The sequence below is a fragment of the Sapajus apella genome, unplaced genomic scaffold (assembly GCF_009761245.1).
Source record: "Sapajus apella isolate SASKATOON/1434 unplaced genomic scaffold, GSC_monkey_1.0 scaffold54, whole genome shotgun sequence".
In the NCBI taxonomy this organism is placed as follows: Eukaryota; Metazoa; Chordata; class Mammalia; order Primates; family Cebidae; genus Sapajus; species Sapajus apella.
This window is the reverse complement of record NW_022436994.1, coordinates 10388624-10404568: the sequence shown is the minus strand read 5'-3', so window position 1 is coordinate 10404568 and position 15945 is coordinate 10388624. Positions and strand designations below refer to the sequence as shown.

At 56.1% G+C, this 15945-nt stretch overlaps 2 protein-coding genes across 6 annotated transcripts; both read right to left on the bottom strand.

Annotated features, from left to right (window-relative positions):
- Window positions 1–322: 322 nt before the first annotated feature.
- On the bottom strand, window positions 323–4415 carry PGAM2 (phosphoglycerate mutase 2). The gene is made up of 3 exons (XM_032244389.1): window positions 2384–4415; window positions 2100–2280; window positions 323–526 (listed from the first exon to the last, which is right to left on the bottom strand). The coding sequence occupies exons 1-3, from the start codon at window positions 2795–2797 to the stop codon at window positions 360–362; spliced, it is 762 nt and encodes a 253-aa protein (XP_032100280.1). The 5' UTR covers window positions 2798–4415; the 3' UTR covers window positions 323–359.
- A 740-nt stretch (window positions 4416–5155) lies between these two features.
- On the bottom strand, window positions 5156–15704 carry POLM (DNA polymerase mu). 5 transcript variants are annotated; one of them, XM_032244379.1, is made up of 12 exons: window positions 15398–15698; window positions 13729–13912; window positions 13384–13467; window positions 12857–12955; window positions 12569–12739; window positions 11737–11808; window positions 9471–9591; window positions 7237–7369; window positions 6979–7081; window positions 6631–6873; window positions 6471–6554; window positions 5156–6294 (listed from the first exon to the last, which is right to left on the bottom strand). In XM_032244379.1, exons 1-12 carry the CDS (start codon window positions 15583–15585, stop codon window positions 6208–6210), a joined length of 1569 nt encoding a protein of 522 aa, XP_032100270.1. In that variant the 5' UTR covers window positions 15586–15698; the 3' UTR covers window positions 5156–6207. The 5 variants fall into 5 exon arrangements, 4 of the variants coding, with proteins under 4 accessions (XP_032100270.1, XP_032100271.1, XP_032100273.1 ...); XR_004258521.1 differs by lacking the exon at window positions 6979–7081 and having other exon boundaries at window positions 15398–15704; XM_032244380.1 differs by lacking the exon at window positions 13384–13467 and having other exon boundaries at window positions 15398–15696.
- Between the last annotated feature and the right edge of the window lie 241 nt (window positions 15705–15945).

Genomic DNA, 15945 nt, shown 5'->3' with positions numbered 1-15945 from the left:
GTGGTCCTTGCTCCCCATGGGGAGGGCTGGGTTACTTGGCCTCTTCTCTCTAACGGGCCCCAAGCATGCCAGTTCTACAGTATGGTTACCAAGAAGCTCTGAAGGTTGAGGGTCACCACGGGCTTGTGCTGACTGCAAACTCATGGAGTGGCTGCAGCCCTGGCTCAGTGTCCTGATGACTAGGGGTGGGTACTAACTAGGCTCATGCCCCTGGTGACACAGGCATGGAGTGGGGGAGGGTGGATGGCTGCACCCCTTGTTCTGGAGTCCCCACAGCTGATAGTGGGTGAGCCTGGCATGCCGGCTGCGCTGCACTCCAGGCTGTGGGAGGAGGTGCCTTTATTGCCCAAGCCCACCCCTCACTTGGCCTTGCCCTGGGCAGCCACAGCCTCCATGGCCTTCCGCACCGTTTCCTCGTCACCCAGGAACTGCATGGGCTTGGTGGGCTTCAGCTCGTTGTTCAGCTCATACACAATGGGGATCCCTGTGGGCAGGTTCAGCTCCATGATCGCCTGGTCTGACATCCCTGTGCCGGAGGAACAGGTGTCCTTAGCTCCTCTGTACCCAGCCTGTTCACACAGCAGACACTGTGACATTTATGGGCCACAGAGCCAGTTCCCCTGGCACCAACCCTCCTAGCCCTGAGAGCGAGGCCACAGAAGTGTCCCTAAAGGTCAAGGCGTAACTGAGTTAGACCAAGCAGCCTACAGAAATAGCCCAGTGGCGAAAGAAATGGTGACTTTAGTCCCACTCAAGTGGCTGTGACTGTGGTGGTGCCGTCCACAGTCCCCTCAGCCCAGTGTGACTCCAGCCAGACTGAAGTTGAGGGTCAGGAAGGACATTCGCCCTTTAGTTTCTAAAGTGCTCTAAATTCTAGACATCCTGAACAGAGGAGCAAGTGCCCAGTGGAGCTGGAGGAGGAGGAGGGAGGCAGTGCCTGGTCCGAAACCCGACCCTGCCTGCCTCCTGCAGCCCCCGAGCTGGGAATAGCAGCTCGACCTTTGGTATTCGCACCACTCCACCCCCGCTCCGTGCAGGAGGGTTTAAGAGAATGTTCTCTGGGGAGTCTGGCTCCTCCACTCCACTGAAATCCCTTCACATTCACCACCAAAATATCAAGCTGTGGGAGGGCCATCGGGCTGCATGAAGCCCCCAAAAGGGAGAAGAGGCAGGTGGTCCTTCCCTCTGCCTGGCTCCAGTGCTGGGTGCCAGGCGTCCATGTGTGCAGCAGGCAGGCTTGGGGCTGGCCCGGTCTCCAGGACCTGCCGATCTGGGTGCCCTGGTCAGCTGCCCATTGGCCCCAGGAGCAGAAGGTTTGGGGCACACCCTTCTAGCCTTTCCAGGACTCGACAAGCTTGAAGGGCATTAAGATGCTAATTTAGACTGCCCTGCCGTTTGAGAATACGAAGGTGGGAGGCAGAGTGGAGGTGCCTGTCACTGTGGGCGAGGCCACCCTATACCCATGCATCCTGGGCCCATTTGTCCCTTGCTCTTCAGTGGGAGCCCCAGCTCTAAGCCTGGAGTCTGGCCACGCCAAAGTCTCTCACCCTGCTTTTGATTGGTCTTTCCTTTGCCCAGAGAGGGAGTCCAGAGGGAGATGGGTGGTGGGGCTCATGCAGGAATTCTGAGGACCTGATGGGGGAGGGCCCTGCGAGAGGTTCAAGCCTACATCAAGAGGCAGTACCAGGGGGAGTCCTGGGAGCTCCCTGCTACCCCAGAAAAGGTAGGGGCCCAGAGATGGAAGTGGCTTGTCCAGGGCCCCACGGAAAGTTGGGATTTGGAGCCAGATGCACTAAGCCCAGCCCTTCCATTTCCTGGCTGGGTGGCCCTGGGCAGATGCCACCTTTGGAGCCTGCCCTGCCTCGGGACACAGCGAGTTTCAAGTGCAGTCAGCCCCTGCGGAGTACGTCCCAGTTATACAGAAATGAGGAAAGTTTCATAGCACTAAAAAATGGCTTCTCAGCCCTCCCTTTTCAGTGAACAGTATGGAACCCCACGCCTAGAGAGTGGCCTGGGCCAGCAGGAGCATTTGCTGAGATGAGAAGCCAGCCAGGGCTGCTGCCTACCCGCCCTGCCTGGGTTCCCAAGGGCGGCCTCACCTTCCAGGTGCTTGACAATGCCCCGCAGACTGTTCCCATGGGCTGCGATGAGCACTCGCTTGCCGGCCTTGATCTGGGGAACGATCTCCTCATTCCAGAAGGGCAGGGCCCTAGCAATGGTGTCCTTGAGGCTTTCGCAGGTGGGCAGTTCCCCAGGCTTCAAGCCTGCGTACCGACGCTCCTGGAGAACACAGGCACACTGCTTTCCCTCCCGAGGCAGTGGACCCCCGCCCGACTCCCCACCCCACAGCCTCCCAGAGGCCGTCCCAGTGGAGGCAGCCCACCTTGCTAATGGAGTTGTAGTAGGGGTGTTTGTCGTCCATGGGGGGCGGTGGGATGTCGAAGGAGCGCCTCCAGATCTTCACCTGCTCTTCTCCATGCTTGGCAGCTGTTTCCGCCTTGTTGAGGCCCGTAAGGCCCCCATAGTGCCGCTCATTGAGGCGCCAAGTGCGGACCACAGGCAGCCACATCTGGTCCGTGATGTCCAGGATGGCCCAGAGGGTGCGGATGGCCCGCTTCAGCACCGACGTGTAGCAGATGTCAAACTCTATCTTGGCGTCCTTGATGGCCTTGGCTCCCCGCTTGGCCTCCTCAGCCCCCTTCTCACTCAGCTCTGCATCAAACCAGCCACAGAAACGGTTCTCCTGATTCCAAGTACTCTCACCGTGCCGGACCATCACGAGGCGGTGGGTGGCCATGGTGGCAGCAGGGACTACAGAGGACTCTGGACAGGGACGGCTGTTCCCCAACACTCCCAGCTTTATAACAGTGTTTTCCCAGCCCCCACCCCAGCCAACTGCCAATCAGCATTCTAGGCGGTGGCAGATGACCAGTGGCTGAGCTTCTGGGGGCCAGGGGAGTGCTGGCCAAGAAGATGTGCTTAAAATAGCCTCATGAATCCAGGGGCTCCTGGCCTGGGCTCAGGTGGCATGTCCATAACCAGCTGGCACCCAGAGCCCAGCCTGGGTAGGGCTGCTGCTCAGGGATGGGCATTATGGGCAGAAGTCTGGGCCAGGGGAGGTGGGGGCAGCAGGGGACAGAGGGTCTCTCCAGGGCAAGGCTCAGTGACCCAGTCAGTCCTTCTATGCTCAGGCAGAGGCACAAACAAAATCCCAACCCCTTTCTCCTGTGACTGGCAGCCAGGTTGGGAGGGGCCCCTCAGCAGACAGAGGAGGAGAGCTAGGGGAGCTGGTGCAGGCCACAGCTTTGCGGGGAGGGGTCTGGCTTTGTAGAAGGTACCAGGCAGCAGCATGGGCAAGGGCTGGGGCTGAGCTGGGTTTCCAGGACAATGGGGGGAAAGGGTCCCCATCTCTCCTGTGGGGTCCCTTTGTCAAGGTGTCATCCATACCTGCCACATGCTCCTACCCTGTCTGCCCTCACCCAAACCACGCTGATCCTCCTAGCTGAAACCACCTTGAAAAAGAGAAATCCAAGGGCAAGGTTGCGGGGTAGGACTGAGGACTATCAGAGGTCTTGATTGTTAGGTAAGTGCTCAGCTTAGCAGGAACCCACAACATAAGCGGAGGGGTGGCATGGAGTTTAACTCAGGACCAAGACTTCTGCATTCAGGTTTGGGGGATGAGGGCCACTGAGGCAGGGAAGAGACCATGAGTAATAAAGTCACAGTTGGGACCCTAACGAAGGGGTCTTGGCCAGACCCTTGGGCATGGGCCCTATCCAGGGCCTTCCACTTCCTCCCACCCCACCCCAGTGACCACACTGTCACCTGCCACACTTGTGATAGCAGGAGAGGGTAGGTGAGAGGCCAGCAGAGGGACCACCACTCGAGACTTGGATCCGAGTATGCAAGAAACCCTTGACATGCCTCCATCCATTCCTGCTGGCCCATCTGGGGAGGGGCTCATGGCTTGGGGCCTGTGAAGCTGAGGCTTCACAAAGGTTGGCACACAAGTCCCAGTGGGCAGAATCCTGTGGGCTGCCAGGGCCCCCAAGGCTGGTAGGTGCACTCCAGCTTGGGCAACAAGAGCAAAACTCTGTCTCAAAAAAAAAAAAAAGAGTTGAACAGACACTTCACCAGTGAGGATGTAGAAGCCCATGAACAGATGCTCAACATTGTCAGGCATTAGGGAAATGCAAAATAAAACCACACTGAACTACTATGTACCTACTAGAAAAGCTAAAGTTAACAAATTCTGAAACTATCAAGTGCTGACAGGGATACAGAGCAACTGTCTACTGTGAAGTGTTTAACTTACAGGGGTGCTCACACTGCTGGTGGACTGCAAAATGACAAAGGCGCTGTGGACAACAACTTGGCTCTTATGAAATAAACATGTACTTACCAAATGACCCAATAATCCTATGTCTGGCTATTCACCCAAGAGAAATGAAGACCTATGTGTTACACAGAAACCTGTACTTGCATGTCTATAGAAGTACAATTCATAATCTCCAAATCCTGGAAACAACCCAGATATTCTTTTTTCTTTTTAGGCAGAGTCTCCATCACCCAGGCTGGAGTGCAGTGGCACAATCTCAGCTCACTGCAACCTTGGCATCAAGGTTCAAGCAATTCTTATGTTTCAGCCTCCCGAGTAGCTGGCAATACAGGTGTGAGCCAACATGCTCAGTTAATTTTTGTATTTTCTGTAGAGACAGAGTTTCACCATGTTGGCCAGGTTGGTCTCAAACTCCTGGCCTCAAGTGATCCACCCCCCTCAGCCTCCCAAAGTGCTGGGATTACAGGTATGAGCCACGGCGCCCAGCCACAACCCAGACGTTCAATAGTTGAATGGATAAACTGTGTAACACCCATGGCATGGAATAAAGTACAAACTATCAATACACCCAGCAAACTGCAGGAACGTCAAAGGCATTAGGCTGTGGAGAGGCCACTCCAAAGGTAAAATATAGTTTGGTTCCATTTACATGACATTCTGGACAAAGCAAAACTATAGGGATGGAGAGCCGCTAAGTGGGTGGGGGTGGAAAACCATGTGACCACAATAGGACAGTGAGAGAAGTGTTCTGGGGATGGACCTGGTGTGTCCCACACGTGCAAAACTGCACCCCAAAAGAGTCAACCTTCCTGCGTGTTCATTTTTAAAGTATTTTTTAATGTAATGAGTGGTCTGGGAAGTCCTCGCCTAACAAAGTGACTTCTGATTTAAGGCCTGAAGAAGGGGAGGGCACACTCCGGGTGGATGGCATGGCCAGGGCAAAGCCTGAGGCCAGAGCGTGCCTGGGAATGTGAGGGACATGGAGGACACCCGTGTCCAGCCCACCTCAGTGCTTCTGCAGTGAGAAGGGGAGGGAGTCTGGGTGCATCAAACAGGAAGCCTGTGAGAGGCAGGAAGTAGCTCGGGGCCAGTGGGGCTGGAGAAAGGGGCTGGCAGAAATGCCAGAGCCCAGGACCACATGCAGACTTAGGGTTTGGAGCCATTAAAGGGCAATGAGCCAGGAGTGGCAGGAGATGACCTATTTTTGAGAGATCGTGCTGAGAACAAGCCTTAAAGGCAGAAGCCCAGGGCCTGGCTTGGGGCACTGCAGTACTGAAGCCCTAGAGTTGAAAATTCTCTTCCTCCTAACTCCTACCCCGTCCCTCTCCCTGTCCAGATGCCTACAGCACACTCCACAGTATGCTCCTTGTGGGCAAGAACCACAGCCTCCAAGTCATGGCTCAAACGCAGCGCAGGGACACATCGTTCTCTTCCGGGAACTTCTGGACAGGGTGCCCTACAGGAGCCACAGTAACTGCAGTGCAACTGATGGGACACTGCACATCAGGCAAACAAACCACTTGCCATTCATGACTACGGGCTCTGCCAAGGCTCCACAAAGTGGGCCCCACTCACACGCCCTGTCCAGGGCAGGAACGTGAACCACGGGGAGGCTAAGAGCAGACCCAAGGTCACACAGCAATGAGGCTGGCACCAAAAGCTCCCCCCTGCAGCACACCAGCAGGGGCTCAACTGATTTCCTCAGGCACAGCTGACCTCTGGCAGAGCCAGGCCCTGGTGGGGAGGGGCTCCTCCACTTGGGAGGGGTGAAGGTAGGGGTCGGGGGCAGCATATCTGCCTGGAGACATTCAGTGGCCAAGTTGGGGGTGGCCCAATTTCCTGAGTAGAAGTGGGGGCCACAGGCAGGCTCAGGCGTTTCTCTGCTCTGGAGGAAGGTACTCAAGGCCCAGGTGTCTGAAGATGTCTTCCTCTGAAGCTGCATGGAAAAACATCTTCTGCAACAGAAGCAGGACTTCTGTGACCTAGGAGTTAGGCCAGGACTGCTTCCCTGGAGGAAGGCTGGAGCAGAGGCAGAGCCCAGCACGAAGGTGGGGTATGGGGCCATTTCAGATTGTGGGTCATGGAGCAGACTATGGGTGCTGTTTCCTGTCCCCAGTCCCTAACAATGTACCTGCTCTGGGTCAAACAGCCCATGGCTATTCAGCCACAGGCCCTTCTCCTTCCGGCTGAAGCGGCGCAGCTCCCGCTGGAAAAGCTGCAGGAAAGGGATTGTCCTCAGCAGGGCTGGCCTGGGCCTGCCCCACAAGTTGGCCCAGCAACACACTGCCTACCTTGGAGCCAGTCCAGCCGAGCAGGGCGAAAGGGAACTGGCTGATGGGTACAACCACCAAGTCCACCCTCACAGCCTTCCAGGATGGGCAGGACCTCGGGGATGCCCCCATAGCAGCCCCTGGAGGTTGTGGTAGGCGGAAAATGCAGAAACTCCTCTCAAAAGCATCCATGTGGCTCTGCTGGGCCAGGTGGGTAGGGGACTCCCAGCGACTATGCTGGTGCTGGTGGTACAGGATGAGGCCCTGTGGAGAGAGGTGGGCGTGGCTGAGACCACCCTGTGGCATAGAGAGAGCAGGAAGCAGTGGCATTGGCCAGCAGTGGCTCTTGGGGAGCAGGGAGGCCCTCACCTGGTCCTGCAGGCGGTGCATCACTCTGGGCAGCAGCCCCGCCTCCTGGCCCTCCTTGGGGTGGGTGATGAGGAAGTCCACGTCATGGCCCTGCAACTTCCCCCTGCGGGGGCCGGTCTAACTTTGACTCAAGGACACAGCTTGCTCACTCCATCCCTTCCAATGAGTGGGAAGGCCTGCTTCAGGGTCCCCAACTCAGGTCCCTTCACTGGGGAGGGGTCTGATGCCAAGCCAGAGGGGCACATCTGGCCTTCTTACCTGCGGAAGCCACCGGTCAGTGTGACAGTGGCCCCAGGCATGGCCTGCCCCACAGCTTCTTCCACCGCCTGCTGTAGGGCATCTACATCGGACCGCAGGACTGGGGTGCTCAGGTCCTGGTGGTGCTGGAGCCCTGGGGGCAGCACCAGCCCTTCTGACTCACCCAGCCCATCCACCATGCCAAGCCCCCACCCCTCACCAGCATGAAGTGGTCACCCTGGGGCTGCAGGACTGGGAGAGGCTTCGGACAAAGGTGAGGCTAGGGCAGGGAGCAGAATGAGATCCCAATCTAAGCATGATACTATCTTCTCTCCCCCTTTAAATATTAAACTTTTATTTTGAGATAGTTGTAGATTCACTTGCAGTTAAAAGAAATAGCACAGGGAGGCTGGGCACAGTGGCTCACGCCTGTAATCCCAGCTACACAGGAGGCTGAGGCAGGAGGATCACTTGTGCCCAGGAGTTTGAGACAAGCCTAGGCAACATAGTGGAAACAAACAAAAGAAAGAAAATAAATAGCACAGGGAGATCCCACGTGCCTTTTACCCAGCTCCCCAAAAGGTAACACCTTGCAAAACTATAATTTTGCAACCAAATATAAGGAGACTGATGTTGACACAGTCATGACACAGGTCATCTCTTTTGATGCCTCAGTTTTCTTGTGCATAAAGTGGGACCAAGAGGTGGTGAAAAGACGGAAGACGGCTCTGCCACTGTGAACACCTCACTCTGGCCTCCTTCTGTCTCCTTACCGATGAGCCTCCCACATCCAGTTAAGGAAAGGTTTGTTTGTTTGTTTATGACGGGGTCTCACTCTTGTTGCCCAGGCTGGAGTGCGGTGGCGCAATCCGGGCTCACTGCAATCTCCACCTCCCAGGTTCAAGTGATTCTCCTGCCTCAGCCTCTAGAGTAGCTGGGATTACGGGTTCCCGCACCACACCCAGCTAATTTTTGTATTTTTAGTAGAGATGGGGTTTCACCATGTTGTCTGGGCTGGCCTTGAACTCCTGACCTCGGGTGATCCACCTGCCTCAGCCTACCAAAGTGCTGGGATTACATAAAGGTATGAGCCATGGCGCCTGGCCAAGGAAAGGTTTAAATGTGAGGAACAGCAGCACCTGGCACAGTGAGCCCTCCGTAAACGCTGCCAGCCATCCCTGACTACTCTTGTTGTGGGGAGAGGCGATCAAGAGGAACCAGCTCTGCGGGTCTCACTTCCTGTCAGCTGAACTGGGCAGTGGCCCAGGGGGAGATCTGCGAAGAGGCAGTGGAGCGGGCAGTGCCTGCTGGGCTGTGGGATTGCTTCAGCAGAGCCCTCAACCCGAGGGAGGTCTCAGATGGTGTGATCAGAGTAGCCAGACAGGCCATGCAGAGAGAGCAGAGTACTTGCTAAACACCTGCCACTTGCTGGCTCTCACAGGGGAGCTTCTGAATTCCATGCGGTCACTTCCCACTTGTTTTTTTTGTTTTTGAGATAGGGTCTTGCTATGTTGCTCAGGCTGGAGTGCAATGGCTTGATCTCAGCTCATTGCAACTTCCACCTTGGCCTCAAGGCTTGACCTCCGGGGCTCAAGTGATCCTTGTATCTTGGCCTCATGAGTAGCTGGTACTACAGGAATCCACCCTTATGCCTGGCTAACTCTTGTAGTTCTTGTAGACGTGGGGTTTTACCATGTTGCCCAGACTGTCTTGAACTCCTGAGCTCAAGCGATCCACCCACCTCAGCCTCCCAAAGTGCTGGGATTACAGGTGTGAGTCACCGTGCCCAGCCTGTCTTCTCCCTTTTACAGAAAATGTAACATACTCAGAGAGGTTAAGTCTTGGGTAACGGTCACCTATCTGGCAAATGGTAGACAGAACTCAGACCCGAAAACTCGAAAGCTGATGTTCTTTCCCCTGCATGGTGCCACCTCTGTAGGCCTCTGTGTACCAGGCACCCTCTGGGCAGGGTGCCCAAGGCCCAGGCTGTCCCCGGTACAAAGTCTAACCAGTAGGTAACGTAGTGACACAAGCCGCTGGCATGCCATGGCAGTTGCTGTGGTCAGCATCATCCATTGAGAAAGGGCTGTGCTAGGTCCTGACTGCACTTCCTGGAGACCCCAGGAAACCCACCACACAAGGCTGCCGTCAAGCCCTCTGCGCCAGCCTGCTCTCTTGCTTCTAGGGAGTCAGTGCTCAGGGATCCAGGATGCAGTTTGGGGAAGCCCAGGGCCCAGGCTCTCTGGAGGGCTCACCTGCTTTCTGCTGCTGGGTCAGTTTCTGGGGCTGCTCTCGGAGGTCATCCAGGGTTCGCAGTCCTTCCCGGTACCACCGGTCAGCAGTCCTCACACCGACCCCGAAGACTTGGGTGAAGAGCTGTAGGGAAAGGCGCACAGCCCGGTCAGGCAGAGCTCTCATGGCTGGACTTGGATGACCACCAGCTCCGGGATGGTGTGGCCCATGGAGCCACCGTGCACCAGGCAGGCGCTGTCCCCACTCACAACCTGCCCTAGACCACAGGGCAAGGATTCAAACCTGGAGCCTGGCTACCCAGCCTGCCGTCTTGGGGAGCAAACCCACACACACCTCTCTGCTCTCCTCTATGAAAGGTCTCTCCCAGGCCTTACACAGCTCTAGCCTGTGATTCCAACATAACCAAAACAGTCACCCTAACACATCAGCACAAGCAGCTCCTAAGCTTGGAAAAACCATGCCTTTCCCACCTAACAGCAACTTGAATGAATTTTTGTGGTTCCCCTTAGCAAAGAGCAAAAACAATGAGGAATTAACAATCAAAAGGGTAAATTTAGGAGTGGGGCTGGTGGGGCTGGTGGGGCTGGTTGGGGCTGGCTGGGGCACTCACACATCTTCCCACACAGCGTGGGCCCCAGGCCAAGCATGTCACCTGCTTCAGGTCAGCCACTAGGAGACCCTCCCTAGGAATTCTGGATCTGAGACTGCGAGCAGGCCCACGCAGTGGTGGAGGCTGCAGCCTGTGGCAGCCGAGCACCAGCACCTCTTATAGCCACATTTCCAACTGGTGGAGGAAGCTGGTGCACGGCAAGAGAGGGTAAAGCCACAGTGCAGAGAGGCAGAGGGGAGGAGGAGTGGCCTGGTGATACCCAGGTCGCTGAGCCCAGTTCTCCTGCAGACTGGCCACAGCCCTCCCATCCTGGGCACTGCTAGCCCTCCTTTCCTTGATTCTGTAAACCAAGGGTGTGGGGTGGGTCACTATCACTCATAACCCACAGAATCCCGACTAAAAATGATGAGATTAACCCAATTATATTGTTAATAAACTTCTAATTACTAATGTAATTTTCTGGCAGTCGAGGTGCCTTCCGGTCTGGGGCTGACAGTGAAAGCACTCACTAACCCCCCTCCACTTTAAGGGCATCTCATCTTCTCCAGGCCCCTCACTCCCACACTCACCACGGTGGTTACGCTTATCTGGTCCCCTGTCCCTGCCAGTGCCCCTTACCCTTTTCCCTGCATATTTGAGCCCATTTATCATTCACACATTGCTCAAGTCTCCCCTCTTTGAAGCCCTCCCTATCAATCCTGACAACATTCTGTGTGACCTCCCATGGCCCCGTCCACCCAGGAAGCCACACTTCACTGACAGTTATCCACATGGCCACCACTGTGACATCTGCAGCTACAAAGCCAGTTGGCAGAAGGGTGTCAGAGCAGGCACATCCAATGCATTCAAAAGAGCTCAGACAGCATTTCCTATCGGATCAGGAGTGAGCAGAAACAGAGGGGAGATGGCCTTGGAGACAGCCAGGCTGACAACACTGAGAAAATCATACACAAGGTCCTGCAGCAGGGGGGCAAGGGCAAGGCCAGCACACTCAGTGGCAGCACCCAAGCAAAGGGTACATTTGGCTCAGTGTGCTCTGTTTAAGATGCCACAGTGTGTAATCTACTTAAGAACATTCCATCAAAAATAGTCAAGGCAGATCGCAGTGACTTACGCCTGTAATCCCAACACTGGGGGCCAAGGCAGGAGAATCATTTGAGCATGGAGGTTTGAGACAAGCTTGGGTAACATTACCAAGAGCCCATCTTGACGAGAAACTCTTTTTAAAAACATTAGTCTGGTGTGGTGGTACATGCCTGTAGTCCCAGCTATTCCAAAGATGGAAGTGGGAGGATGGTTTGAGCCCAGGAAGTTGAGGCTACAGTGAGCTGTAATTACACCACTATACTCCAGCCCGGGCGACAGAGCGAGACCCTGTCTCAAAAACAAAATTAAAAAAACAAAACCCCCAAAAGCCAGATGGTGCTGAGTGATCTAGAAAATTCTGTCCCCAAAACAAGCTTCTTCCTTGCCTGTCTCCACTTGGCTGCCTTGTGCATATCAGGTATCAGCTTAGCTGCCACTTCCTCAGCAAGACCTTCTCTGACCCTTGGGCTGGGTCAGCTGCCCCAGCTTGCCTCCCCATACATGGTGTGGACCGTGCTGTCATTCCCAGGGCAGGACATTCCCGGGACAGGTCCCAGCCCTGCCCAACGCACCTTCATGGTCTGGTACCTCTCCGAGCCTTGAACTCTCTCCACCTCCTCACACACTCCATGCTCCAGCAGCTCCTGGGGGAGGGAACAAAGCAGAACTCTAAGCCTAAGGGCATGGGAGGAAAGAGAAAGGCAGGGAGTTAGGGTCAGGGCTGCGGGCCCAAGGACTGAGGCAGTCTCCTCCAACATCCTGCAGAGATAGCTTTGTGGGGTCAGGGTCCAGTGCGACCTGGAAATGGAAACTGTGCCCAGAGAGGTGACCAAAGTTGCTGCCACACAGCTGCGAGGCTGGGGCTCCAGCCTCAAAGCTCCTTCAGGCCTGGAGTTACAACAGCTGAGATTCCAGGTAACACGGATCATCTCTCAGTTGAATAAGTCCCAAGACACATAAATATCTGCTTTTCAAAGCATGTGAACTCATTACTACTTCATTTAAAAGTATTTTCTGTCACTACATATTCTTGTGATGAAAGTGCGCTAAAGGACAACTCAACACATTGGGGCACTGAAAAGGGATGCTCACGCTCAGCGTGCTCTCTTCCATTCCACTGTGGAGGGCAGTTTGGGACTCATGACAATGACAACAGTGTCACCCCTAGCCCTGCCAGGCCCCTTGCAGTGCCATTCACTGGGTCCTCTCAGCCACCCAGGGGTAAATGGCTGGTGTGCACAGGAGGATTCTGAGCACAGAGGGTGGCCTGTTGAGGCCTTAGAGCAGTGCCAGTACCCATGTCTGTCTGTCCCCACCTGCCCCCACAGCACCCTCTGCTGTCTCACCAGGCCCCAAGGCCTCCCCACCCACCCACTTACCCTGCTCAGGTTGGCAAGCACCTACCTGGACAACCCTAGAGGAGTGTTCTCCAAGCTGGGGCAGCCCCTGCAGCTGGCTCAGTGTTGTGACAGGGCTGGGAAGGGCTTTGAGCACCGAGGCTGCTCTGCAGAAGGCGAGGTGGCGGCCCTCACTGCCTTCAAAGCCCGCCGCCTCTGCCAGTGTCTCCAGAGCCTCCTGCAGGGATGGGACCTAGGTAAGGGGCAGGGTGGGCACCTCCAACCAGCCAGCTACCACCCATCTGTACCCTCATCCCCAACCCCCAGGGCTGGCCAAGGCTCAGAAGTAGCTCACTGTGAGGCTAGTATTGTGGTGTGTGAGGGGCGTGGAGCGCTGGCAGGCATAGGTAGGTATCCATGCTGGGCTTGGAGGCCCCTTCCCGGGCCTGGCCACCTGGGGATGTGCAATAAACAGGTTGCCGTGAGGCGCAGGGCTGGCAGGAGAGCCGGGCCGTACCCGGGCCTTGCTTCTCCTGGGGTGTCCAACTCAGGCCCTCTGGAGCTCAAGGGACAGAGGTGGGCAAAAAAACACTAGAGGCATGGGGCCAAGGGAGGTGCCACCCTGTAGAATAGGCTGTGGACAGGGCTCCTCACAGCAGGGTAGCAGCAGTCATATCTGCCAGCTCTTTGGGCACTTCTCCTGCTGCTGCACATGACACATGTGCTCCATCGCCCCAATCCTCACAACCAAGTGGGCTAGGGATGCTGAGGCCTTGGAGGCTAAGGAGCTTGTCCCATGACTGTGGCTCACAGCATGGGCCAGGATTTAAACACAGGCAACCTGGCCCTGAGCCCACATCTGTCAGAGGCCGGGAGCCTTACAGCATCCTGAGGACAGGCTCCTGCTGATCCATGGGTCATCCTCCTCAGAGTTGCCATGTCATCTACCTGGTGAGGAAGAAAGGCCTGAAGAAGGTAAAAATAAGGGGACCCCAGAATTTGCACCAGTCGTGAGAACAGAAGCTGGGATGGCCTGGCTCCCTAAGCCCCTGCTGTGGTTCCTCTACTGGCTTCCAGGTGACCCCTGGTGATCTGGGTAGAGTCCTCACTGCCCACCTCCTCTGAAGGACATTGAGGCAGTGCTGCCATGTCACCTGTCCCAGCTGAGTAACAGTCTACACTGGGGCCTTCACTGTAGCCCCAACTCTAGTCTTCCATCTAGCTCACCTCCAGGCGGTGCCGGCACTCCACAGGTACAGGCTGCCCAGCTGCCAGGCTCTCTGTGAACCAGCTTATGTCCAGCAGAGCTGGGGGGCTACAACCTGGGGGAGCAGCTGCCATCCTGCGTTCCTGCCAGCTGATGGCCTCCTCTGCTGAGGTCTGTTCCATCACAACATGTGTCACTTCGGAGCTAGTGGAGGGAGGGGGGAAGGGAGAAGAGGAAGAAAAGGGAAAAGGAAGAGGAGGAGGAGGGTGAGGCCCAGAGCCCTCTCTGGTTGGCTCTGTACCTCCAAGGCTTCATTCTTGCATGGTGAGTGCCCATTCATCCTGCAAACAGCCCGTCCTCCCGTTAGATGAACACAACCGCCACTCAGCCCTCAGAACTGTAGTTCTCTGCCTTGGCTACCCTCACAAGCACAGCCCAATCTTGTGCTCTCTCTCTCCTTCTCCACCTCAGAGAAAGGAATTCCTTAGGGGTCAGGACCAGGTGGTCTTCATCTAAGGGCAGGGGTTTCAGCAGAGATGCAGGAACCTGACTGGGTCTGAACCCCAGCTCTGCCACATACTTGTTTCGCTCTTGGGCAAGCCACGTATCAATACTTTGATTTCCTCTTCTGTAAAGCAGAGATAATATTAACCCTGTGGGGTTGTTTGGTACAAAGATAGTGCCTCCTACACTAAGCTGCTGTCATCATCCTCTCCTAAGTGGGTCTGACGGTGCACTACTGATCCCGAATAACATTAAAAAACCAAACACAACTGTAGGGGTATACTAACTCTGAGTTTGTTTGCGCTCTCAACCTCCAAACTAGGGGCCACCCCCAACTCCCTTGCTCTGGGTGTTGTCTCTATAGCCGCCGTTTTTTCTCTTCTTGGTTCCCTCCCTACTCAGGCCTGAGGACAGAGGAGCCAGAGGTCTCCGGGTCTTCCGAGCAGTCTTGCTCACAGGTGGGACTTGGCCCAGGCAGAAGGGCCGTTAGTAAATACAACTGCTTATTAATTACTCCTGACCTCTGGTTTTGATTCTCGAAGTGATCCTTTAAAACACTTCTGGCCCTAATTAATAGCACTCTACAGAAGAGGAGATAGAGGCCCAGGGAAAGGTCACACATCACGAAGTACCACAGCAAACTTAAAATCCAAACCAGGCGGGGAGTGGTGACATGCCTGTGAGACGCTGGGGAAGCACTTTGAGAGGCTAAGGCGGGCGGATCACCTGAGGTCAGGGGTTCGAGACCAGCCTGAGTTAGAAACCCCGTCTCTACTAAAAACACAAAATTAGCCGATGGGCGTGAGGCGCATGCCTGTAATCCCTGCTACTCGGGAGGCTGCGGCAGGCGAATCGCTTGAACCGGGAGCCGGAGGTTGCAGTGAGCCGAGAGCCCGCCACTGCACTCCAGCCTGGGCAACTGTCTCATTAAAAAAAAAAAAAAAAAAATCCAAAACCGCAGGTGCCGCTGCCCCCGGCAGCTGGGTGCAAGTCATTTCCAATTTGCGATCTCAATATCCTCTGCTGCCAAGAGGCCTTCCGGGCCAGGCGAGAGTAAAGTGGCCAGCCTCACTCCAGGGTCGCCGCGAAGTCATCTACTGCGGCTCCGCACCCTGAACGCACACCTCCCGCGCCCCGCGACAGGGCTGCCCACGGAAGACCTCGCTGCGCAGCGCCCCCCCGCACCTGCAGGAGTCGAGGACGCGGAAGCCTTTGGAGCGCGCCAAGCGTGTGAGGAAGGCCCGGCGGCTGCGACCCATGTGAGGCTCGACCAGGTAGACGGCGACGCCGGGGAAGCGCGTGGAAGGAAGTGTGGAGAAAGCGGCATCGCCGCTAGGGGACCCGACCCGCGCTCGCCGCCGTTTGGGGAGCATCGGGACCACAGCCGCCGGCAGCGCAGCACCAACGCAGAGGAAAATACGGAGGAAGACGGAAAGAAACCACAGTGAGACTGGCGGAAGCGGGCGAGCGGGCGCCCGCTGGAAGAGGACGTGACCCCGCCCTATGCAAATGAGGCCTCTCCGTGGGACTCGCGACCTGGGCCAATCGGAGCGCTGGGGAGGGTCCGGGCTCCTACAGGATTGGGTGTCCCGGCAGCTCCGGAAGCCCCGCCTCCATGCAAATAACAGCATAGGACACGCCTTTTATTTAAATTACTCCCTCCGAAAGCGTTGCTCAGCCCCACGGGCTTCCAGGAGAGGAGGCGGGGCTGGAGAGGGGCCGGGAGGGTGTTG

Excerpts from the sequence above, each read along its gene's own strand:
- PGAM2 (XM_032244389.1), bottom strand. The coding sequence starts at position 2,797 with ATGGCCACCCACCGCCTCGTGATGGTCCGGCACGGTGAGAGTACTTGG. Across the intron at positions 2,281-2,383 it reads ACTACAACTCCATTAGCAAG|GAGCGTCGGTACGCAGGCTT; the intron begins GTGGGCTGCCTC and ends TGTGTTCTCCAG. Across the intron at positions 527-2,099 it reads CATTGTCAAGCACCTGGAAG|GGATGTCAGACCAGGCGATC; the intron begins GTGAGGCCGCCC and ends CCTCCGGCACAG.
- POLM (XM_032244379.1), bottom strand. The coding sequence starts at position 15,585 with ATGCTCCCCAAACGGCGGCGAGCGCGGGTCGGGTCCCCTAGCGGCGAT. Across the intron at positions 12,740-12,856 it reads ACCACAATACTAGCCTCACA|GAGGCTCTGGAGACACTGGC; the intron begins GTGAGCTACTTC and ends CCATCCCTGCAG. Across the intron at positions 6,295-6,470 it reads GGCTGTTTGACCCAGAGCAG|AAGATGTTTTTCCATGCAGC; the intron begins GTACATTGTTAG and ends CTTCTGTTGCAG.